The sequence below is a fragment of the Lepisosteus platostomus genome, chromosome 9 (genome assembly GCF_059453375.1).
Source record: "Lepisosteus platostomus isolate fLepPlt1 chromosome 9, fLepPlt1.hap1, whole genome shotgun sequence".
Taxonomy (NCBI): Eukaryota; Metazoa; Chordata; class Actinopteri; order Semionotiformes; family Lepisosteidae; genus Lepisosteus; species Lepisosteus platostomus.
Window position 1 is genome coordinate 38,367,225 of NC_142619.1, and position 26,943 is coordinate 38,394,167.

Genomic DNA, 26,943 nt, shown 5'->3' on the forward strand with positions numbered 1-26,943 from the left:
CTCTGATTCTGATAGGTGGATGGTTAGCAAGCTCATACTTAAGTATGAAGATAAGCACAAGCCCAAAACAATCCATCAATTTCATAGTCAAAAGTAGAATTGTATGTGTTGCTCTTAAGTACAAAAATAGGACGGTAGTTTTCTTAAACAAAGGACCACCCTGCCTTAAAGCTTAAAATCATTTTCATTAAATAAGCACAAAATGCATTAGGTATGAAAAAGTATTTGGTTTCCAAATCCCTTTAAGCAGGGACCAGAGAACTGTGGGATAGTATTTTGTTACACGCAACACACTGTGCATCAGGAGTTTCTGCATATCCAATTCAAAGAAATCCAAATGTTAAATAACTTTCTCCATATTTTTACACGGGAGATGTTTGTTCATCTTAAACAGTTTCCTTGCTAACATTCTGGCAGTGATTGTCCATCCTCACTTTGATGTGTCTAAATGTTTTGCTCGCAGTTGGAATGTAAGACAAATTTGCTTATCATTTCAAAGTTCTTTATTTTTGTCACAGATTCATTGGGAGCCAGATTTCTGTTAATACTTGGAAACTCCAATTTGTCCTACAAATAATGTTGATATTATAAGGCAAACAATGTAAAATAAACTTGAGTACACAGCACAAGCACCACTAATACATTAACACTGTCAGCTTGGAAGCCTGTGCCAGCATCATATAACCCCCTCCCATGGTTCAGTGTGTGATGTCCTGAAACAATCCAAATCTTAGATCATGAGTCACATAATATCAACCATGCATATTATGATTTCATTACAAATAAAAATTATTAATATTAATATTTAACTCCAATATTTATTAATATTCAAGTACCTTAGTATTTTATATCCATCGTTTCAGATTTAATAATTTGGGGGGGAATATTGCTAGCATTGGAATTTTTTCACGTAAGAACTATTCTTATCAAGTGGAAAAGAGTTTGGTCAACTGAAGTAGAGAAGTGTTATTAATGTGGTAAACAGAAGCTTTCCTAAATCTGCCTTTGGTGAATACAGTGCAAAAAATATTTTTTTCTAACTCTAAAGTTCCTCTCTTTTTATAATAAAACATCTCTGAACTTGCTCAAGGTAAAAGGAAAGAACCATAGCAATCTGCCCTACATCATGCAAATATCATAAATATCCCAAAGATTATTATCATGGTATTAACCACAATATTAGTCACATTGACAGCAACCTTTTGTATCACATTAATTCATGGCAAATATATTGCTGAGTCATAATGAGATGTTTATTACCCAAACAGCATTTCATTAAAATTGAGTTTTATAGCAAAACGTCATAATCATACTTATTTCATATACAGAAACAGAAGTACTTTTCTGTTAAACTATTGTGTCATTGTGCCGAAAACAAAATGTAACTGTAAACTCAAATTTCTAATATCTTGCAAAAGATACAGTACATTAGAAATTTTATCCAAGTGATCATTACTGTATTTCAACTCGAAGTTAGGAACATTGTAAGCATAACTAGGAATGTATTTCAAGAATCCCATCCCGCTGTTTCTTGAAAGAAGCCAGAGCATCATCTTCAACAAAATGGCTGCCTAAGCTTGTTCCAGACTCCCACTGCTATCTGTGTAGAAAAAGTGCCCAAAATTTAAATTTCAAAGTTTTTTTTTTCAATTTAATGAAAAGAACCAATTGCAATTACGCAAACATACGATGACATACTTGTGAAGGTGAGCAAAGTGGACTAGGTACTCAAATCACTTCTTCAGCTGCAATGGGATTTACAATATTGTTGCAGCAAGGCTATGTCTATGCTTAGAATTACATGATTGGAATGATTAGAATAATAATCTTCCTCTTGCCTTGAACTGAAAATAAATACTGGACGTGCTTAATTCTTTTGAATGAGTTTCTTAGATGTTAAAGAGATGTGAATCTCATGGTCAGCAAGTCCTTGATTTCCAATATCATCTCAGTCCACAGTCGAGGGAGGCAGATCTGGACTCAAACACTGTTTCTGACAGGTGGGTCAGAGTGATGCATCAATGAGGCATGTGCCACATGCTGATGCCCACTGCACCTGATTAAATCATGATCAATCACTACCAATGATGCCAATTTAAAAGCCTTGTTACGAGACTTATTTCAAATGTAATATTTCTACCCATATTTAACCATAAATAACCATATTTAAACTTGTATTATTAGTATCTGCTGTACGTAATCTCATTAGTGACTGATCAGCCATTTGTACTGTATGTATCATGGCAGATTTGTTTGTTTCTTTGATCATCGACTGCTGAAGACTCAATATTGTTTTGTCAGTTGAACAGAAGTATTATGTTAAGTCACTGAATTATTAATAACCATTTTGAAGTTTAAAGGTAAGGGAAGGCAAAATCAAGTCGAAAGATTATGTAAATCCCTTTTCTCCTGAGAACAACTTCCTTCTCAGTCTAGGTCACCTGCTTCAATGTACATGTACATCAGAAATTAAGAGTATTCCCAGACTTCACAACAATGTAAAATTGGATTAGACCTTCCTGAGACAGGTTAGTATTACCCTACTGATGATGTGTTGTTGTCATTAGAATCCTGCTCAGAATGAGAGGTGCAGGTTCAGACGTTTGGTGTCTGTGCTTGGCTGAGGAGACAATGGTGCAAATCGACCATCTGTGGGATTATAACTGAACGCCTCTAAATCAGAATCCCCCCTAAAAGGTGACAAAACACATATAGATATAAAAAGCTACTAACAAAACATCATGTCAGACAACAGCTCATCAAGCACGTGAAAATAGAATAAATATTTTCCAACAGACAAGTCTGTACTTTTACTTCCAGAATTTTTTATGAATTACTTTCATAAAAATACAAATGTATACAAATACAAGTGTATACAGATAAGGAAAATGGAGCATTTTAATAGTATTGCCCTCAGTCACGGTATAATTAGATTGGTTGTTTAGTACCAAGGGGTCACAAAGTCAAGCTCTGTGATATATTTGGCATCTGACAATATTCAAAAATTATGCAGACTCTCGACCTCTCTCATTTTCTAACTGATGAGCAATATCACAGGTACGTATATATTTCCTCACTCACAAAAACAACAATAACCATTTATATCTTGACATTTCTCCACTATGTGTATATTGATCATCTGTGGACTGAAGGACCCACTTGACATTGAGTCCCAGCAAAGGGTTTTATTTTGTCTCAACTGGAATTATACACAGTTAATATAAAAAGAACAGCATTCAAATATGGTGTACTGTATAGCACAACTCTCCTTCCCCAGTATGTCTCTCTCTCTCCAACTGTAGCCCACACAGAATGTAGTCCTTGTTTCATTTTGAAATTAAAATTACTCTGCACCTCTAAAACAGGTCCATAAACAAAAAATGCATTACAGACAATACAAATCTCAGTCCAACAGTAGGTGAGAAGCATGCCAGCTCTCTCTAATATGATGAGATGTCACCCATCTCAGATCAGTTGCAGGCCTGTGGCAGACAGAAGCAACAGACTTTATTCCTGCATACTGTATGACTGACATGGATGACTGAGATTTACCACTCACAAGGACTATAACAGAGTGGAAATGGAGTGAAAACTCCTTTCCTTTTTAATGGTAAAGCCACTTGAAAATCTAAAAATACTATGCTGAGTTTTGGTTAAAAACTGAACACATATCGAGTACTAAGAGTTGAGTACTAAATGCACTACAGAGGACAGCACAGACCCTAATACTATAACTAAAGGATATTATATATTGTGATACATAAAGGAGATTCATACTACAGTGTAGATTAAAATTAGATTCCAGAAATGTATGCTAAATAAAGAATCTACATTTTAAAAATATTAAGAATTAGTGACGATCATACTAAACCTCCACTGAGGGAGTTTTCATGGATGTACAAATATTTCATGCTTTGTGGGGGGTTTTAATACAGTAAATGAGTGATCAATCCAAGTTTATTTCATAACAGTCTCTTCTGTAAAATTCAACTCAAAACTACAGCCAGGATTTCACCTTACAAGTCACCATCAGTTTTAACAAGGCTTTTCAACTGATTGTTTCTGCTGTTATTTGCATTTTTAATAGAATAAAGCAAATGTTTGAAGTCTGAAAATTATCCTTCATCATTTTTTTCTAGTTTAACATGCTGAATGAATGAAATTCTTGGAAAGAGCAAAGAGTGACCCGTTCACAGTTTTCTCTGACAACAGGGGTCTTGTTTAACCCTTATCTACTGGCCTGCACTAAAACACTTTTCGCTATGGCTCCAGCAATTGAAGAACTAAAAAAACACACAAAAACTCCATTCACTCGCAAGCCCACCATTTTTCATCTTAGGTCTACACACTATTTCCATTGCTAATATACTCTTTAGGGTTAAAGGACAACAAAAGCAATATTTCACAGGGAAAGAGAGCCATGTGACCAGGAAATGTGACCTCAGTCTATTTTGGGGGTTCTAGAGCATCTTTTTCTCTTCATATAAATAGTAGTCTAAAGAATGAAAACAGATTTCTTACAAACTACTGTTGCCCTGACGTGGCAGCTCCATCATTAGTTTCACTTCTGGTCTCATTTCAGATATTTGAAACACTTCCATGCTTCTGTTTTTCAAAATCTAGTGCTTGTAAAGTTGTTGTGGAAAACAATTCCCTAAGAAGTCCTTTAAAGCAAAACAAGGCCATTTATATGGACCATCATATACAAGTGCAGTGTCTTTAACTGCAAAATAGACATATTTCTAAAATATAAATGGATTTTTTTTTATTTTTACTATGAGAATCACACCTGGCATTTACTCTTGTGAATGTGCTAATTGCTTAATCTTTGTTAACAAGATAGGAAATAATTTTGGGTCCTTGATAAGAATATCATGAATTAATTAACAATCAAAACACAAAGGTGTCAATGAGTTGTGGCATATAAATGAAACAGTTTAAAATTATGTAGAAGTTTCTGTACAATATCCAGTGTAACAATATTATATTAAAGTGAGATCCTGTTGACCAGGCACCTTAATATTAAAATGGTGTTTAGACCCAAGGAGACTATGTCGTGCAGAGAAATATCAACAAAAAAATCATTCAAAAAATGATCCCCCAAAAACATAATTCAAGACTTCACCTGAAGACTAAAAAGCTTATCTCCTTTACGTTAATACACATATATCTCAGAGACAACACCAAAACAAACTCAATCAACATTTAAGATCCAAATTATTAAAGAAATAATAATGTTTAACAACTTAAACATTACATTGTTATATCCAATACTTTAAGTTATCTAAGTCAAAGCACACTGAAATTCCTTACAGTTAGATATCAACATTGATTTTTAAGTGCAAAGCTTTTAAAAATAAGTAAATCCAGTTCAACATCTACAAGATACTCCTGTCTGAAGAAAGAAATTGAAATTAAGAGTTAATTTATCTTTAACTTCCCTATTTCATTGAGTTACAAATCTGAAATCCATCTGACGGCATGGAGAAATTGTGTAGAGCATTTAATTGCAAAACAATCTGAATAAAAGGAAGACTGAACAATTTTTGCAAAATACCTTACAGAGATATCTGGTAAAATGGCTCCGCTTATCACTTATTCTGAATGTTCCATATTGAAAGTGGACCGAAGACCAGAGTCAACCAGAGATAAGCAATTCTAGAAAAGACGTTGCTCAACGTTTCAATATTACTTCAGATGTGAGTTTCACTTCAAAAAAATCCATGCAAGTTATGAAATAATGGAATCGTGGTTTTGAAACAATTGTCATGTCATGAAATGTAATCTATGCAAGTTCCGTTCAAAGGAGTTTCCTTTTGTAATGGTACTGGACAATAACAGAATGCGAGGTGTTACAGTTAATCTTGAAACTGAATTGGAAAGCTTCTTACATGCCTTTTCTTCCACAGGAGAAGAGGAAAGCAGGATATTCTGGATTTTTTAGTTTACTTTAAGTTTTCAGTCAGGACAGCCCTCATGTGGAAATGTGCTTATGTGAAATCATTCAGTGAAATGAAAACTGAAATAATTTAAAGTTCAATTTATGGTCAATATTGATAAATATGTCAAACTGTAGAAAAACAATAAAAATGTTTTTTTTTAAATAGGGTACAGAGCATTGGTCATATGTTTTCTCAAAACAAAGAAATTTGAGTATTTTTTTACATTTGTGGCTTTCTGGACAGGAGCTAAAAATATCAATTGCTTATATTATTTTTTTCTGGAAAAATTAAAGTATTAATGTACTGTATAGTTTTATCATGTGTATACCCAAAGACACTCTACAGTTCAGTAGTCAGTGTTGCCAGTAATTTAGGTTTTAGAAACCTAAAAAATGTAAAACAATTAAACGAAAAGATAAAATTTGAGTTAAATCTTCCTAGTCATAGCGTGTTTTTAAATGAATTTTTTCTAAAACCTAAATTTTAAACCTACTTCTACCATAAAAGAAGCCATGACCTCTCCTGTAATAATGCTGATGTATTTTAATGAATCCATATGTACCTGTCATTTGATTGGAAACAATAGTAATCATCGATTATGCATGTTATGATAGCATCATGCGGCCACGCTGAAACTGTTCTGCTGACTACCTAAGGCTGCATTCAAATAAAGTCTGACCTTTTGCTGTTAGGAACAACAACAATATTATCATTCACTAAAATTATGTATTTTTACAGAAGCATACAAATTTCTCTCTGATCATTGATTTAAACATTTAAAAATATTCAATGAAAAACAAGAATGATTTTTTTTATTATTTGAATATCACAAACAGTGCCAGGAAAAAGGGAACCTAAAAATAATTTATTTTAAAACAAATGTCAAATTATACACCAGAATTTAAAAAGAAGTAAAGTTTGTTTTCATCATTTGCCCTTAATGTACAAGTTCAAAATGTTATATCCCTCTATGCATTAAGCCAAAGAAACTTTGTAGAGTTACATCAGTCAAGCTGAAGCCTTAAGGAAACCACACAACCACACGTCTAGGCAGCTTCCACTGTTAACCTGTAATTAAGTTACAAACCAGAGCTAAAGCACTTATCGATTGTGTGAGACATTCTCTGCTTGGTAAGGTGACGGAAACAATTCCGCCTAGCAGTGTTACCTACCGGCACTAATTGGATTTCTGTCAGTGTTATCACTTTGACAACACAGCATCGACTCATGGTTCCTGGTGCAACAGCAGCAGGAGCAGCAGGGGAAAGCACAGAAGCAGAAAAATAACAAACACGAACGGCGTCAGATTAACGGCACTCAAAGCCGAGAGCTGCGCCCGAAAGGCTGGTTCTATTGATTCAGGGTTCACCCCGCACAGATGCGCCTCATGCTCCTTTGTGAGGGGAGAGATAGAGAAGCTTCAGCTTAAAAGAGAAATCCATGCAGAAAGGAAGACATGACACAGCGGTTTTCAAGAAAAGCAACTTCCTATCTGTTTGTGAGAGAGCAAGCAAAGCAAGGGCCCGACTGAGGTCGCAGTGTAGGTGGCGGGCTGACTGTGTGGCTGCCCCTTGCCTGACTCTGCTTTCCTACTTCAGTGAATAAAGTTCATCTGAGCACAATTCCTCTTCCTCTGATTCCCTGCTTATCTCTCTGACAGTTGCTTCCTATGGTACTTGCTGCAATGAATCCATCAAGAGCCAAAACCACAGCTATTTTTTGCACAGATACACTTAAAAAAAGCGCAAAACAATGAAACGCAGGTCATTTGTATCCCGTATTTACTGTGTTTGCCAGCTTCCTTCACAGAAAATGGTGACCACAGCAAAATGCAAGTGTTTCTCATTTTGTTCATTTATCTGTGTGCTATTTTAGAGCACTTTGAGCTTTTAAATGCATATTACAAATGGATTGCCATGAACCATGTCTGTTGGAATGGAGGCAGTCTGTTTTTATTTAATGTCATCTTTTTAGCCACAAGTAAATACCGCTAGTGTTCTTACAAGTTCAGTTTTGCCATTCTTAGACTTGAGTCCCAATTGTATGGGACTTTGTACATTTTGTGTCTCTTCATTGCCTTATCTCCCATTGCACCAACAGTGTCAACTAATCAGTTGTTATTTCTCCTTCAAAAAAGTAAATTAAATAAAAATATTTTCATGGGTAATAAAAATATCTGAAATTACTTTGGAATGGAAGGATGACACAGAACATCAAATCCATGATCTTCTAGGTAAAATAAGAAGAACAGTGTTGGAGTCTGCAGTGTTGCTTCAGAAAGTTGTAAGTTTAGTAAAGTGTATCAAATATAATACACATTTAGATTAAATATAAGTATAGTGTTATCAAAAACATGATTTTAAGATGATAAACTAACTCATAAATTGTCATTCTATAAAATACTAATTCTTATATGGTCATTACACAAGCAGCAGTGTTGCTGTAGTGCTTCGGTTTTCAGAGAAAACAATCATTTATTTCACTCTCATTCTGAAATTCCAGCCCTTGGGATATCATTTATGTGAGTTTACAAATGAGATGGAACATTTGGCCCATCTAGCTGATTTGATAGTAAACAGTTTTACTGTTCAGTTCAAGTTTGTAAAGTTAGGTTAATGTAAGACCTATACCATACAAATAAAATGTTATTTACTTTACTGCTATTTACCATTCTGTAGTGATGAAGAACATTAAAAAAGTAGCAATTTTGGAAGAACTAGCTTTTGACTTTAGAATTGGAATTTATGCAATTTCTTAGTCTACTCCAACACCTATTTTATATTTTTTTAAATGTTTAAAATAATTACCATTCCAGAATATAACAATTTACTGTCGTTATGCTGTCTTGTGCTATGGAGGATAAAATCTCCAGCTTTTCCTGACAGACAAATAATAAAAAATACATTTTGAGTCAATAGTGCAAGCAATCCTAAATAAATCTCAACTTGAATTAGAGATAAAAGGAGTCCCACAGTATAAACATTGGTCTCCTTTCTCTCTGTAAGACTATAGGACTTAATTAAATCAGAAATTTAAATACCTAAGTATGAGACGATGGAAATGACTGTGAAAACACATTTACTTTCATTCAAGCTTTACAATACAAAGTCCCAGCAGATGCTACAGTAGCAAAAGCAATGAAAGAATTGACCCTGCATTACAAGACAGGCACTGAAATGCTTTTGACATACTGTGTGCAACATTTCAGAATCAATTATTTATAAAAGCCAGAAACCAACCCATTGTGCTATGATGACAGCCTGTTTTACCCACTCAAATAAACAAACGCAGTTTCACAGAGCCATAGCATTAACAGGGATCCAAACTGTAGCCAGGAATTAATCAGCATGCTTGTATCCTTGTTAACATAACAAGTGTCTGTTATTTTCATGAGTACAGCAGAGTAATCTCCTAATTATTATCTCTTCGGACCTAAGGGCAATCATTGCTTTTCAACTTGGTCTATGTTCAAAAGCCCATTGGCCAGATTATTATCAGTGCCTGTAAAACAATTATGACTACCCTTATTCACTCTCTTTTCAGACGTTTTTGTTTCCTTCCAAAAACATGAATGACTTTCTTTTACGTTTTGTATATTTATAGCCAGAACTGGTACGCTGATTTACAGCATGTCATCGAATTTTATTTGCCACTTAGTTCTCTTCACAATTTGAAGTTAATTAGGGTTTTGAGATCAGACCTTTTTTAGCTTGTTTTTACTTGGTTTTTCCAATGAAACATTTTCTCTTTCACAAGACATAAACGTATGTATGATTTTGCTATAAAACACTATAGGCCCAGGCTAGTGACAGTACTAGCAATAAGAGGGGCGGAGCGGTGTCTCTGTGGCTAAGGATCTGCGCCTGTGGCTGGAAGGTTGCTGGTTCAAACCTGCAGCCGGCAGAAGAATCCTACTCTATTGGGCTCCTGAGCAAGGCCCTTAACCTCAGCTGCTCCAGGGGTGCTGTACAATGGCAGACCCTGCACTCTGACCCCAATCTTTTCTCTCCCTGTCTGTGTACCTGTGTGTTTCACGGAGAGCAAGCTGGGGTATGTGAAAAGACGAATTCCTAATGCAAGAAATTGTGTATGGTTAATAAAGTGATCTTAAGAATTGCACCTTGGCTAAATCACATAGGCAGTAGAAAGGGGATCAGCCAGCATCATTGAGGAACAAGGGAGTGGTTGCTTGGAAAGAAGAGCAGAAAGTGGATATTTCTGGATCTTGCTTGTTCCTCACATTTATTTGAATTAGGTGGAGAAATGCTTTTGTTGCTTGTGTGTGTTTGCAGGGGCAGGGGGTGAGGGGGAGCAATTTCTGTAAAAAACACACAGCTGTTGTCAGACTGAGAGACTGTCATCTCTCTGTCAGCTCATACAGACTCAAAGTTCGTATTCAAAGAAGAGAAAATGACCAGAGAGTTGAAGGCACAAGCCCCTACCCCTAATCACCCCCTATTCCATGTCAGGTTTTGCCTTTGTCAAGTCTTGTTATTGCAGGAGGCCACTGTCTAGAGTACAGTAGACATATGAAGCATAGTTTCTCTGTTATCTACAGCTTGTGAGCTCCATAAGCAGGAGAGCACAGTGGTTAGTTTAATGGATGAGAAGCAATATGGATATTGTGAAGACTCTACTCCATTCCACTGTTGGACACTGTCAGGAACAAAGTCTGCCCAATATATTAACATAATTTCTTTCACTTTCCTACCTAATTAGGCTTATTTTTTAATACTATTATCTTACAGTACGTAACCAGTTTCCTTTTATAATTGATATATTTATATTTGGTGCTGTGGAAATCAGCCTTTAAGGGTTTGTCAGTCTATAGGGAATTTGGAAATCACCAGCTGTTCACCAGGAGACAGTGTCTATACTGGTTTGCCTAAGAGGTATTTTGAGATTTTGTTTTTGCTGAGGATGCTTATTGAGCATTTTTGCCTCAACTTGAACCACAGATAGAATAGTCACCTTTTTTAGGCCCACATACACCATATATAAATCATGAACAACTTTCCATAAGAGTTGAGTTGCTTCTGAGACACAACTTCAAAGTGCTGCTACCACATCTAAGGACTGTTTTATCCAAGTAGAAAAGGAATGCATAATAACTTCTGCACTTTAATGATTTATATATAAATTAAAGATCGCAGCATTTTTAAGATTATATACATAGCAAAGGGATACCTACAGTTTCACATTTTGGACTGTAACTCAAAAGCATACACCTAAAAATTGTACTTGACAAGTATGCTTCTAAATATCGACATTCACATAAATTAAACAGAATGATGAATTGTATTTTTACATGACTTCTTTTATATCTCCATTTTACCAGTTTTCAGATAAAAGTGTACTATCAGTTATAGAGACAAAAGCCTGGATTAAATGGAAACATCCACCCACCCATCAATCCTAAATTTCAGTGAATACTTTCCAATGGACAAAACCAGGACTCCTCTGAAAATACAAAGACTTGACACAACACGTCTGCGATTTCTGTTTGGTGGCTTGCTGGAAAGTTCGGTTTAATCCAGGCCAACAAATAGAATACGGGTTTTGAAACATATTAATTATTTGGATTGCAAGTGTGTAGTACTTCCATTTTTATTACTCCTATTTAAAACATATTGAAACAAAATTCTTATTTTTGAACGAACAGTTATCATTCACATTTCTATTATAGGACAGTAATCCACAATATAGCCAGTTTTCCATAAATGTAGTCACATTGTTAAAATTTAAGATCCTACACACCTTTATTTTAAAGATTGTCAGGACTTCTGCATATTAAGTTAAATTCTTCCCTCAAATAGTGCTGTGAACTATAAGTGTCAATCATAGTATTATTGTCACTAAGTAATTTGAATATTGTTTGAATGCTGCCTTTGTTTTTACAAACCTCCGCAAAAACAATCCTTATAAGAAAAAAATCAGCAGCGAGGTTACATAACATTTTTAACTACCATACTCTCTTGTATGGTAAGAGAGAGAAGAATAAAGGACATTCATGATTCATCCACTTTAAGAGGTCATGTAATAAGAAGAAATAAACTAATGGAATTTACCCTTCAAAACCAATTACAAACTCTCTGACAGAGATGACAACGAGTCTGTTCAGAAGGACACCTGAGAGTTTTATTTCTTCTGTTCCCCACCAATGAATGATCATGCTGATCTATTTAATTGCTAAAATGAAGACAACTGGGCCAGTGTTGTCATTACGAACAATATAAAGAGACCTTGTAACATCTGCCTGTAGTAATGTGAAGTAACATTCCAGAGGAAAAGTGGAGTAGCTGTTTATTTAGAATTAGTCAGTTTAAGTTATTTTTCTCCTGTTTCAAAATCAGTTTTATTCATTATGCGTTAATTCGATATGGGGTATTTCCATTTGCAAATTTAGCTCCTGTGGAATTACAAAATCCTTCTTTCAGTAAAGTATTATTTAACTCTTTATTTCAAATCATTCACCAGTATAATTGGGAAATGTTCCTTTATCACTAGGAATGCCTGTGGTTTGATATGCAACTTTTTTGCTCTGTTTTACAACATCAATATACTAAATACTCATGACTGTGTGACCATTGAACATCGAAAATCTGCTGTGCTGTGGATATCATTTTAAAATGCTTTTTAATCAGCCAGAGGCTGATCAATGGTTTGTGAAAATAATTTGATTCCTTTTATTGTCACCCTTTGGGTGATCTTTAGAGATTTAATATTTTAGGATTCTTTTATGTCAAGTTTTCGTAGGCAGTGAAAGAGAACAATAAGAAATCATACCTGGAGCTTTGAAATTGTACTGAAGATATGCATATGTTAAGTGTGGTTTTGATTAAAGGACAAGAGCAAGCAAAGAAAAAGTGGAATTGTCTGAAGGGGACCAGAAGGCAAACGTGAAAGATTGAACACCAAGGAATGTGTTCAAAACATTTATTCATTAACTGAAGGTTGTATTTTGCCTGTTAAAACCAGGCAATCTAAAGTATAAAAGAAATTTCTTGATGTTTCAGCAAAGGCCAACTTTACGCAAAAAATATGTTTTCCTTCTTATATAAAGCATTTGCTCTGATTGTCATAGTTATCCGTCTTATTTTATTGCTGTTTCAACTGAAAACGAGTTGTCTGCCATTGTTTATTTAAATTCTTGGAGATTGTTTTACACAAATCATGAACACCGTACATATAAATGAATATCTTTTTCTTGAACACACACATATAAATATAAACAGTTGCCACAAAATACTGTATCATTCCTTTGATGAAGCGCAATCAAAAGTGGAGTAGAAAGAAGATATAAGTGTAGATCAAGATTTTGTACCATTAATGAATCAATGTATCAATATGGTTCTATTATGTGCAGTATTCTAACCACTTCATACAATCCAAGGGGGAGACAAAGCTCTAGATGGTACACTTGTCCATCTCAGGGCACACACAGACAGCAGGACCACCTGACCTACCAGTATGGTAATACTTACCCTGACTGGACTGTGGGAGGAAACCAGAAAAACACATGGATACAGGGAGAACATACAAACTCCGTTGAATCCAGGGCCCCAGCACTGCAAGGCACCGACACTAATAATTGTGACACTGTGCCAGCCAGATTTGGCTAAATTAAAACGAATCTATGAAATAATCTACTGAAAATCTAAGGATGACTTAGAATAAGTATTTTCCAGATAGTGATATATAATTATCTTAACATTTTAACAGACATCTTCAAACGCATAAGTGTTTGAAGTCTTCTACCAGTGTTCTTCTTTAAGCAGGAATAATTTATTAATGACTCAGATTTTCAAGATAGAATTAACATAATATAATTCTTTTTGTATAGTTCAATAAAGTAAAATTTCACTTTTTGTTCCAAGTCTACATAAAGTGCATTTGTGGACTAAATTTGCAAATCCCTGTTCAAAAGCTTTCAGTGGAAGATATATTCATTGCAAACCCTAATTTGATTGTGGAAAATTAAATAATGCAATAGCTGTTTAATGAGAACTAAGCAGAAAATTAGATCAACTTTGACCTTACTTGAACTAATAATAAGTGGTTTAGAACATATACAAAGGGCCATTTGTAATGAATGTCTTTTGGGCATGCCATTTGAATGTGAATGTTGTAACTGATTTAACTTCTCAAACAGAGCTGGTATAAATCTCAACAAAGGAATTGGTGAAAGAACAATATGATTCACAAGCTAAACAAGTTCAAAATCAGGAAAACCTGATCTGCCCTAAATGCATTAAATGTCAACTGACCTTTCATCCTAAGGTCAACTGTAACATCCCAATAGAACTGGGATTAACACACCTACACAATTTGCAATGGTTATAAAGCCTTGCAAAATTAAGGAATAGCTTTTAACATTTGAGTAGACAACTGAAATATCTGCATGCCTCAACATGGATACATTCTCTTTACACAAAAAATGAGTATTGCTTCTAAGCGAATTGCAGTTGATCGCAGATTAAATTAATAGAGAAACTGAAATCCAATAATTCAGTGATTACTTTAAAAATGACAACCAAAAAGCTTTAAAACTGTGGTAACAAAAAATGAAGTTTACAACGACAGTTCAGGAGGGATGATGACAGCCTAGTTCAATCAACCTAGAATGTTAGTAATTCATAATCATGCCTGATGTCATTTCTTCACATTGGAAGTTATAAATACTGTACATTCACCCCTTCTCTCCCTCGCATTCCACTTTTGCATCACTCACTCCTCACTCTGCATAGGGGTCCAAGACTTTTCATCCTGTGAGCAGGAGGTTGACCCTCACCCAGACAGGTTAAGCCAAACTTACTCTGTCTAAAACATTCAATAAACATGATCAATACACTTAACTCTTGGATGTTGTTATTCCTAGTGAAACATACAATATTGTTGTTAACACGTAGAAACCCTGTATTTTGTTTAAACTCTATTTAATGACTTTAATTTCTCCAGACAGGTTTTAACACCTTGTTTGTTCTTAAAATATTTTTGTTCAATGTTCAGTTCAATGTTTGCACTGAAAAACAAGGTACTACATGAAAAGATTTAAGGTCTTAAGTTTTTTTTAAATTATGTAGTACATTGTTTACCAATGTGGACGTTGAACTGTTAACAACTTTAAAACCTTGTTTGTTCTTAAAATATTTTGTATTCATTAACAAAAACAGTACAAACCACATTTTTTTTCTGAGCTTTTTGGGGGCACATTACTTCAAGCCTTTAAACAATACGAATGATATTGTTTCCAGTTTTTTGGAAAATGTAAATGTTTCTAGATAGTCTCTTGCTTTTGATCTCTTTGTTTGCTGTGAGGTGCTTGATCTTGTACAATAGCATTATTGTTTCACAATTTACAATTTCACAGGTTCAGAGAGTTAAGTTTGGTGCTCAAAACATTTGAAGGCACCCATTTTGCATAAATAGACAAAGGGGGAAACTTTTTCTGATTCTTGCAAGACTACCTTCAGACAAGTCCAAATGAAATATCTTAAGACAACTCTATCTTAAGAGTATTTGGATATTTGGATATGGCTATGCTACAGCATTAGGTATGTAAGACACTGTAAAGAGTTGCAGTATATATATGTTATGAGCATTAATATTTACTTAAAGCCCCTATCAAAGTTTTGTTAATATTATAACAAATCAAAATGACATTGTCATTGAAATACTTTAATGCAAATCTGAAGAAGCCAAAAACATTCTTTTTTCTTCTATCTACTGACTTTTAAGCATGGAATTAACCTCTGCTTATTCCTTTGTTGCTCTCACACTAACAAAACTCATCCATCAAACCTCTTTTAATTCACATCGATCAGAATCGATGAAAAATGTGACCACAACAGCTCAAGGTAAACTAGGAACTGCAGGAGCGGTCAATATGAAGTCAAATTTAATAGACTTAATATCAGGCGGTCCTCATCACTAACATCATATGTCCTGCTACACACTCATCAAGCTAAAAGGATACTTTTTATATTGCAAAATTGAGTTTATGATGAAATTTCAGGAGGGATGACAACAGCCAAGTTCAAGTGGCCTAAGGCTTCATTTTTGCACCCCTCCTCCAGCCCATCTTCACCTCTGCAGTTGCTCACTCCTTGGTCACACCTTACTCTGAATGGGGATCTCAGTCTCCTCGTCCTCTGCCAAAAGGGCTAAGCCAAACTTTATTGTGACTAAAACACTCCATAAGCCTTCCAATGCACTTAATTCTCGGATGTTGGTATTCCTAGTGAATTGCTAAGTGAACAGACATCACTGTTTGCTTAAAACTAATGGCTACAATTTTTGAAGATACAGTAGCTATAGAATTGTGTTTCTGCACAAAGAAGGAAGTACATTGAGTGTGAAGATTAGAACAATTTAAAACATTAGCCAAGCAGTGTTCCCAGGTCGCATTCATAAGAGTTAAGAGTTTAACCACTCTAACACTACAACCAATAATACAGTATCTTCAAAAATACCTGATATAAGTTCTGCAAGAGCAAACAATGGAAACCTTTTGCACACTTTTTTGCTATTTTTTTACTCTATAACTCCTTGTATTTTTATAACATTTTTTATGAATTAGCATCTTCAATAGAAATTGAAATACATTCGATTTTAATTACAGATTAATTAATTAATTTACCAATTTACTCCAAATTTCATCAAGCTCATTATCTTAAACTGATTAATCCACTCTGCCTGAGTTTAATTAAATATTGCAAAGCAAGAACAAAGTACATACAGTCAGCACATTCATTGAATTTTTTCATGTGCTGTAAAAGCTGCCGTGTGTGTGATACAGTATGTCATAGTTTAGCTTTAGCTGTGTTCAATATACAGTATTTCTGACTGCAGGGCAGTACAGCCCAACAGTAATACAGACTATGGTAAGTAACCTGTAACAAAAGTTATTCTTTCACTTTATTAGATTAACAGCTTTATATATCTTTAGAAAGCCTTAAAACCACACAATATACAGTATCAACCTTAGTTTTTTTTTCGACCGTAGACATTTTGAGGCAGTTATTTGCCTGTTTATTTGTTTTCCACAGTGGTGCACCCAGTTTTGAGAGTATATGGACAAACCGTGTCTGTCACTCCACTTCCATGTTTTTGGTACACTCTGGTGTATTGTTTTTATAGTCGCTCTTCATAGGTTTAGTTGCATTTACTGGTATTTGTCTTTTGTCAACTTCTTTTCATTTTTAAGTTGTTCTTCTGTGTCTTCAGAAGTTAATTATTTCTTGATACTGCCTTCTGCAGGGGCCACAGGGTGACTCTGGTTTGGGCAGGGGCCTTTCTTTATCTCCTCCTCCACTACCCCGACCTGACTCTTAGTTTGCATTGTGGTCTGCTGGAGGCTTCTGCTCATACTGGACAGTCCTGGCTAGCTAAGATCCAGATACTGTTGCCTCCTGCAAGCCTTAGTGCACTGTTCCCCTCTCACTGCATTTTTGTTCTGAATCCTGTGATTCACTGTCTGCCTTCAAACTGCTTGCTTTCATGCTAGTGTCTAGAACTTGGTTAAGCAGGGCCACCATTGTTGAATAAGTTTTCTAATGATGCTCTAGTTTGTCAGCTTAGTTCACTGTTTTCCTCTCTGCTTTTGTGCTGTCAGCTGCAGCAGGCCTGGGTTTGGCAGTAACAGCCAATTGTCTGGTCCTGATCCGGTTCTGCCTGTAAGAACCTCTTGGCCAGAGAATCTTTCCCCAATAAGGAATTGCTCTTCGATTTTTGTCTGCAGTAATTCTTTTCAGTTTTTGAACCCACAATTATGGAATCTGGTCATATTTTTGTCCTGGGTTCAATTTCTGGGGCACTATTTGTCTGGAATTAAGTATGTTCTCCCCGTGTTTGCCTGGGTTTCCACTGGTTGCTCTGGTTTCCTCCTACTGATATACTTGTAGATTCATTGTCTCCTGTGAACAACTTGGCCCTGGTATGGGTATGTGTGTTTGTGTTTCTGTGTCTTGCAATTAACTTGCATCCTGATCAGGGTGCATCCTAGTTTGTGTGCCCATTAATTGCCAGGTTAGGCTCCAGCAACCCCCTTGATCCTAGATTGGATAAAGCAGTTTAGAAAATGGATAGATGGATTGTATTTTGTGATTAATGACTCCAAATCCCCAAATGTTAGGGTTACAGTTGAAAATAGGTTTTTATCCCAAATATGAACTGCCATAATTTCAGAATTAACAGGCTTTTGGTTTGCTGCTTACTCAATAATAACAACTCTAACTGCACTATTAGTGCTGTTTTGTCCAGTCAGCATTAGTATTCACCTAATGGCTGTAGTATTGATCTTGGTTGTCTGTACTCCTGTCTTTCTTTTCCCAAAACTACAACATATGCTGTCTCTAAATCTAAGCTCTCTTTGCTAATGATCTATACTAGATTTGCTCTCTGTAGTACTCAATCATTAAATAACAAGGCATTGACTCTCAATGAGCTTATTATTGACTAGGAAGTGGATTTCTTTTTGCCAAACTTAAATATGATACCTACCAAATAACTACCTGCTGTTAAATGTGGTTACTCCCACTGAATACAGCTATATTGAAAAATCTTTATACAGTAGCTCTGGCTTGGCTGGCTGTTTAGCCATCATTCATTGCTTAGATAATGGTCTAAGTATAATCAAATGCAATGCTACCATGTTTCAATGTTTGTTTCCTTTTAACACAAAGGGTTTTCAGACTCTGCTGGTAATTCTGGTTCACTACCATTGTTCACTAAACCTTCTGCTGGTCATCTAGGTGACTTTTCAGAGCTCAAAGTTTTACTTCTGGGTGTTTTTAGTATACAAGTGGACTCTTCTAACTGCTAACTAGGTTTAGGTTGACTCAGCATGTAAATGTCCCAACATATTGTGCAGAGAAGTAAGACCCAGTGTTCACTGATATATTTAATCACTCTCTGGATCAGTATAAGATCCCATCTGCTTTAAATCCTACCTTCTTGTTCCTTTACCAAAGAAGGACAAAATATCCTTCTTTGGTTAAATCCCCAGGTGCGAGTGCAAGAATTGTTTTAGCACTGCATTTAATATCATAATTCCAGAAATCCTTCACAATAAATTGTTATAGCTTAATGACCACCTTTTAGCTGCCAGTAGATTTTAAACTTTCTCACAGATAGAATACAATGGGTATGGACGGATCCTTATATGTCAGATTTTTTGTTAATATTGGTTTACTTCAAGGATGTGTGCTTTCCCTATCACTTTATTCTTTGTACACCAACAACTGCACCTCCAGTGATTAATATCCTAAAATAGTGAAAATAGTGACTGATTTCCAGAAACATCTCTCTCTGGTAATCAATAATGTGGCTGTGAATGTGACGGAGTCTTTAAAGCTTTTGGGAATTGTGATCTCTAGTAATCTTAAATGGTACAAGAAAACAGTTATCAACCATTTACTTTTTCTCACAAAACATCTGTACATGGGAGTCATGTTGCTCCTATTGAACATGTGAAAACATAGATGAAAGTCTTGTTGCATGAATATATTTTAAAAATTACAGTAATCTGATTATTCTGACTCCACACAATACACATAAGGGTCTTTGCATGTGCAGAACCTCTTTTGTGACTCATTGCCCAAATCCATTGAAGGCCCTGACTGTTTACATTTCTAAAATGTCTTTAAATAAATTTATTTTCATTAGTTTATAAAGCATGTTTTTGTTTTTTGCTGTGCTTTTTTTGGTTTTTACTTCCTCTATGTGTATTATTGAATTTTACACCAGGCCTTAACTCCCTCTGGTGTAAGAAGTAATTACTACAGGTCTGCATTTCTGACCTATTTGCAAATGGCAACTGTTTTGCCTATAAAGCAGCCCTATGGTGATTTCAGGAAATATGGGTAACTTTTTAGAATGCGTATTACAGTATAATGGTGTTACAAACAGCTAGCAGGGTTGTATTTTTGGTCAATTACTAGTGCCCAACAAAAATGATTTGTTGGATCAATTTAAAGAGCATAGGAAATTACAATTACGTTTTTCAAAAAACTCCAAATGAGGAACAGTCAGACGAAACTGAGATAACTCTGAGATAACTGATTCTATACACACCGCACTCACAGCTCCAGACTCTACACCTTCTACACTCAAATTTCCAGACTCTACACCTTCCACACCTGCAGATCCAGACTCTACACCTTCCACACCTGCAGATCCAGACTCTACACCTTCCACACTCACAGCTCCAGACTCTACACCTTCCACACCTGCAGATCCAGACTCTACACCTTCCACACTCACAGCTCCAGACTCTACACCTTCCACACTCACAGCTCCAGACTCTACACCTTCCACACCTACAACTCTAATTCTCTAATTACTGATGGTTTCATGTAATTTATCTTCTACACAACACAACCAAGTTGTAAAAATAAAAAAACACTCAACAGAGTATTTCAGGATATTGACAGAAAATTAGTTTTCTGTAGTTTTAAGGGGTATAGAACTTTTATGTATTTCAAGGGCAAATAACTTGTTCAAACTCAACTTTTCTATGCTTAAAATCTTGAAATATAATTACTAACACAAATACAAACAAACTATTATTTTACTGAGCTGAAATTTGCGGAACTGCATTTGAGTGAGAGGTTAAGATCTTTATTGAAATAAAGTCCTATTTTGTTTCTCATTATGTCGTGTTCCAATAAAGCTCAAAGTCTTGTTTTTGAGTAAAGTGTATTAGGAAGGAACATAAAATTCATTTTTCTGTTACATGGCAGAACTGTCTCTAGAATAAATAAGTGCTGCTGTTAAATTTAGAAAAATCCAGCTGTCTGTAGTTTTCAGAATGACTTGTTTTATAACTTTATGAGTTCTGATAAAACAAGGACCAGCCTTTTATTTCTCCTGTTCATGGGTGAAGTGACAGACAGCAGTACTACAAATTATTTCTGTACTCCACTCTAACAGTATTAAATGAGGTAGCTGAATGAAAACATTAAATGTGCTTCATTACGTGGCAAGACAAAAGATGCTGACTTTTAAATAAAACATAAAATGGACTCTTGACAAAAGGCCTTAAACAAGATGCTTATAATTAATTATTTAACTCTGGAGAGCAGCATATTGCTAAGGGGTGGTACAATGATCACTGCTTCAGAGGGTGTTTGTTCAAGTGCAAAACTCAGCATTCCTGAAATATTTGAATGGTAAACTTTTCAAACCACTACAGCATCACAGTGATCTGTACTTCAGGAGCAAAAAAAAAGAAGGAAAAAAATCTCTTTGAAGCTAAGTGAGATTATTTTCTTTCATCACAGCAAGCAGTCTTTTAGATCTTTAAGGTATTAATTACTTGACATGGCATCCCCAGGTTTGGGAAATCATAAAAAGTAATGAACATTTTGTTTAAATCTTTGGCAGTGTTTGATATAGTTGCAAAGTAATGTTTTACAGGTTAAAGGGTAGAATTTTAGTTTTATAGTAGATAGTACATGTACTAAATCCTTTTAAGAAATTATGCGGTATGCCATGTTTTCACAATACCAATATACTTTATAGGCAAGGTTATCATCAACATTAAATTCACATTAACCTCTGTACACTAAAAAGCTCTGTACACAGCTAAAACTTGTGTCTTTACCATAAGACTCTTTTTACATTCTTTCATATAATTACATCATAGACCCAAAGGCATTTTCATGTAAATAGATATTTTCAGCATTTCACAAAATTCAATTTGAATATTGGCACGGGCACAGTTAGATCCAATCTAATTTTTTTTAATTGCAGAAATGTTATCATTTAGTATGGCAATCATCCTTAAATTAGTTAAGCAAATTGAAAAATGGAGAAGTTAAGTAGGTATTTTGCCGTTCCCAGCCAGGCATGTTAAGTTATACGGATATACTTAGAGAATAAGGTATTCGCGACAACCACAGTGAAGTACATTTGATTCTGTTAATTTTGTTAATTCAATGCTTTGCAGGAAGAGACTTTATTTCATGTGCTGCTAACCTTTATTTCAGGTTTAGATTTTGTTTTTTTTTCCATTCATTATAAAGATACTACAGTTTTTCTTATACACAGAAAATTACAAAGGGTGTGTCCTTTCTGAAATTCTTAAGCCCCAGATCTTGTAAATGAGACAATTGGAAACATGAAGGCCCAAGGTGAAATTCAACAATTTTTACTCTACTTCAGGACACATAAAATACTTCTTATTTGCCCTGTTTGCCCACATGCAAAGGGGACCAGAGATCTTACACCCTTTCATTCCAGGAGGATTTCAATGACTTTGAACTTGACTGGTTCCACTCACTCACAGCCTGATTAGACAGATAATAAATTCGGTTCACAGACCTTCTTTATTTAATCATTTGTTTTGTCAACAACATAATTTGAATAATATATAGTATTGGAAAAAATATTAGCTTAAAATAGTTTTAAAATGAGCCAAACCTTCAGCAATTTTTATTTTTATATGAGGTTTTTTGAGCCACATCAGTTTGAGTTACAGTATTAAGGTAAGTTACAATACATGATCATCACTCACGAAATCAGACAGCTATCTAAGGTCATCACATTTGTAATTGTGTTTAAATAATTTAAACTTTATTTTTCTAGTTTGATATGATTTGGGTAATTAAGACATTTCACATTTTAAGACATTTTAAGACATTTGCAGGAATGGCCATTTGATACCATGCAGCGACCAAATATGAGTTCTAAGTAAAAACACATAAAATACTAACAATATTTTATACTATGGTAAAATAATGAATCTACACTAAACTACAAAAATCTGAAACAAAATGTAATGAAGCTTAAATTTCTTTATACAGTATATGTATGTACAATTTACAGACAGTGAATTAGTGGAATATCATACAGAATATCATGTGATGGTTTTATTAGCCTGACACATAGACTTATAATTGTAACATGCTTGCCTGAAATTTTTGTTTAAAATTAATCTGTTTTTAAGGCTTAGTTTGTTGAAAGTTTGTACACTTCAACAAAATGGTCATGAACATCATTATATTTATTTTCCTTTAGGGTAATTTTGAAAAAAACATAATATTAAATATAATAAATTATATAATACATATATAAATTATATTTCAGTAATATTAGTGTAGTAGATCTCAAGAGGTTATTTGGAAAAGGGTGCTGTTCTTTTATGTCCTGTCCCTTTTTTTCCTGTCTTTGTGTTACTACCTAATAGAGTCAGACCTATAATATTTAAAAAAAATTATAATAAAATAAAATTGTTATATCATGGGGAATGTATTACTGCTTCATCTCATATTACTTTTATTTTAAAATGGAATGTGGTCACTTGTTAAGATCTGTGTAAACTGTAAAATCTGTCATTTTTGGAATTGTAAATATAATTATGCATCTGTTAAGGTGCACTGCCATTTATTTTTCAAAGCAGGCAGTTTCCTTGATTCTGAAGCATATTGCATTTATTTATTTTGAATATTATTTTGTTTTATATTCCTGCTGTAATTGATGCTAAATCCAAGCCGCATTTTCTCTCCCATGGTCATGACTGCTCTCACTGGTTTGGAGAAGCACCGAGTCACCATTACCATCGAAATCTTAGAGATAATATGTACTTCGATACTAAAACAGCACTTCTAAAGAGCCACCACCTAGACAGCTCAGCGGAAACCGACTTCAATAGCACCCATATTCACATCAACTGAGCATTATATTGAAAAACTAAATAAGTCGTATCATCATTTCATCATAAAAATGTTTTAAAACTATAAAAAAGTTTTCTAAAAATGTCCCTCTCTGTCTTAGTAAAGCATGTCAGATGTGAGATCAACCTACCTGTCCATACCAATTATATTCCAGCATTGTGAGGAGGCAGAAGCCTGGTGATAAGAGTGTTCTGAATTTGTTCACAAACGTTTACTGCCCACAGCGCTAACACAATACAAATCTTGGAGCTACTTTCCCTTTTCAAACTAATGTGCCTGCAAGCCTACAACTTCCACTTAGCCACCGGCACAGCCACAATCTCAGTTTTGTTGAAGTGTTGCACTTTTAGTGCTTAGACCTGTTGATAATAAACCTGAACCCATTATTTTGAGTCAATGAATTGAAAGAAATAGGGCAAAGAATGAAAGCCACAGGGCCAATTACCAGCATTCTTTGATGTATTACTTGCTAGCACTCACCAAATCACTCTGTGCCTTTGTCTTGATCCCTTATGTTATTCACTAATTATTCTGGCGGGGTCAGAGTTCAGATAGCTAATTGCGCAGACGGTCTTACTTGGTGGGGATTCTCCCAACACTGACACTCTCCCTGACTGTGCCCAGCCACCTTGCATTATGCCAATTAATCCAATTCGTGGCATTTTTTTGTCCAGCCTCCTGCTTTCTTTATGTTTCATAATCTCCTGCTCTGAAGTTTTCATCAGGGCCCTTACCGCACTGGACAAGGAGGGATTTAGGAGAGCTGGCATGTTTCTCTTGTTCCATGAGGTATTATTCGTCCCCACTGGAGGTCTGTGGCCTCTGCCAGCCTGAGATGGAAAGATAAACTCTGGTCCAGGTCCTCCTCCTGGGACCTCGGTCAGAAAGGTCTGCATTTCTGCTCCTCCCTGTGCAACTGACCACTTCAAACACATAGAAGCCATGCCTTTGTCTAACTACTCAGCTGCTTGAACCAACCTTAAAGTGTTGTGCCCACTGTGTCACCTAGAGACATTCATAAAATATTCTCCAGAAATATACTGTTTTCTTCAGCCATATTCATCTAATTCTAGAATTCAGAATGAAGCAATTGAAAATGTGTGAACTTCACAAGGAGAGGGATGCCTAATGGCCGAGCATAATAAGTTTCTGATTTTTTGGTTTCTCTTTTTGTTTCGCTTTTTTAAATTCAATGCTATCACTGTGTACATACTGTACAGTACTAATGAAAATAAATTAAAATATTCCAATAGATATATAGAAGTCTAGCTCATATATCACAATCATAATAAGGATGGTGTAATTTGTTTGTAATGAATTTAGAACTCTTAAACGATAATTCCCTACGAACATTTTCATTTAAACAGTGAAAGAAAACTTCAGTGCCCCGAGCAACTATCAGAGTAATCTTTGTCCCTACACAAACTAGAACAGCAGGTGAATTTAATATACTGTATTGGATTGATCAGCATCTCAGGTTACTCCATTGTTCTGCCTGGAGCACAATTCATGTTGTTTAATGTTTTTTGTTCCTTATTTTAAGTTATTTTATTTATTTATCATGTAATTTTTTTTCAAACCTTTTAAGATGCATAAGAAGAGAATTCTTTATATCAATTTTGCAAATGAATCTACAGAAAGCGTCCTTGATAAAGAGAAGAAAAGAAACGACAATTGTCATTAGTTAAGTGTAAAGGGAAAAAGCCAATATTTGCAAGTGAATTCATTTAGCTCTTTAGCTGCTTAGAAGACTTCAGCTAGGCAATCAAATAATATTTGCCACTTCGTGCGGACATGTAAGACATTGCCTTTTCTTTGGCTTTAATTAAGAAGGCCAAAAGCCTTCTTAAGTAAAATGCTTTACTGTAACATCCCTTTTTCAACATGATATGCTTATGTATGAAAATATCATCTCATTGCTTTGAAACATGGTAAATGATGGAAAGGTAATTTTCCACATTGTTCTGCAAATCTCTGTGCTTGAGTAAAATTAAATTATTAACAGTTCCTATCTTCTAAAATTCACAGTTTATGTTCTAGTTGGGAACACATACTTAGCTTGTGATGTTATGAGAATCCAGATAAAAAGAGCCTTCAAGCCAAAGCAACCTACAGAACATTCTGATCGCCAGTTATGAACTAACCTTACAGAGCTCAACAGAATCGCAATATAGGTGCTGATTTTGTATTTTGTATTACTAGAAACATATATATCTGAACTGAAGAATGCAAGTTAAAACTGAAAATTATGTTGTCTCATTATTTCATCTTATCCATAAATTGCAAAGCTGTCACTCAACAAGCAAAAATTAATACTTGTCTTAATGCCATGTGCATTGAAGGAAAATACAGATGACTTGCATTTTTTGTGTGGTTTCCACTCTTTTAGCTCTTCTAATTAGAATTAAAAAAGCAACATGGTCACAGTACTTTTTTTCTTTTTCACAAACTGGAAACTAAATCTTAGGCTGAAACATTTTGAGGAATGAGTGATATACTCAGTTACGCACTAATGAAGAACAAAGTTCTGTATTTGATAGTATACTGTAAGCACAGAAGAGGGAAAGATGAATAAATCCCAGGGTCCTGAAAGTATCTTGCCGGTTGTACAAGGAAATGACAGGTGTTATTCAAAAGCCATTTATGCAACTCTTTCAAAAGTTCCTTAAGACAAGAGTACTAGCCAGGGAGTTGAGAATTTCCCATCTCATCCACCTCTCACTCACCAATAAAAAGGATGAGAAAACTTCTTACTTCTATTACATGTAAGGCAATAAAAATGATGATAAAGACTAATTGTTCTTATAATTATATTAAGCATCAATTTAGAAAAGGTTGGTTTTTCTTAACCAACATGATAGAGTTCTTTGAACAGGCAAAAACAGTAATTGATACAGATAGGATATATTTTTTCAAATTGCACGCAGTGAGTCTTTTTTTGTGAGTGCTTGGACTGAGAATTGGTTACTAAATAGAAAATAATTGGGGGTGATAGTGGAGTCCTGCAGGGCTCTGTACTTGTAACACTGAGTTTCTGGAACATTTAGTAAATTATTTAATTTAGCTGATGATACCAAATTAGGTGGATTAGCAAGCACTGTGGAAACAGCAAGTGAAATTCAAAAAGATTTAGATAAAATTCATGACAGTGCAAATACCTGGCAGATGGCATTTAATGTAAAGAATAGGACATTGCATGCAGGCAGTAAGAACATCAACTATAAATTTTATAATACTCTATTAAGAATACTGTGTACAATATCGGTCACCATGTTTAAGAAAATATACTGCTTCCCTGGAATTAGTTCAGAGAAGATCAACCAGAT

General features: G+C 34.9%; 1 protein-coding gene across 5 annotated transcripts in view; it reads right to left on the bottom strand.

Moving 5' to 3' along the window:
* The window catches only part of tfec (transcription factor EC), a 72,490-nt gene that overhangs the window by 18,181 nt on the left and 27,366 nt on the right, over positions 1 to 26,943 (bottom strand). Inside the window, exon 1 of one of the 5 annotated variants that reach the window (XM_088644904.1) lies at positions 7,115 to 7,392. The exons of 2 other annotated variants lie outside the window; for them this stretch is intronic. In XM_088644904.1, coding sequence (XP_088501030.1) covers positions 7,115 to 7,171 — 57 coding nt within the window. In that variant the 5' untranslated portion in view covers positions 7,172 to 7,392. Of the gene's footprint in view, positions 1 to 5,557; positions 5,702 to 7,114; positions 7,393 to 26,943 lie in introns of those variants that run through there. 2 more of the 5 variants (XM_088644907.1, XM_088644906.1) reach the window with 2 other exon arrangements.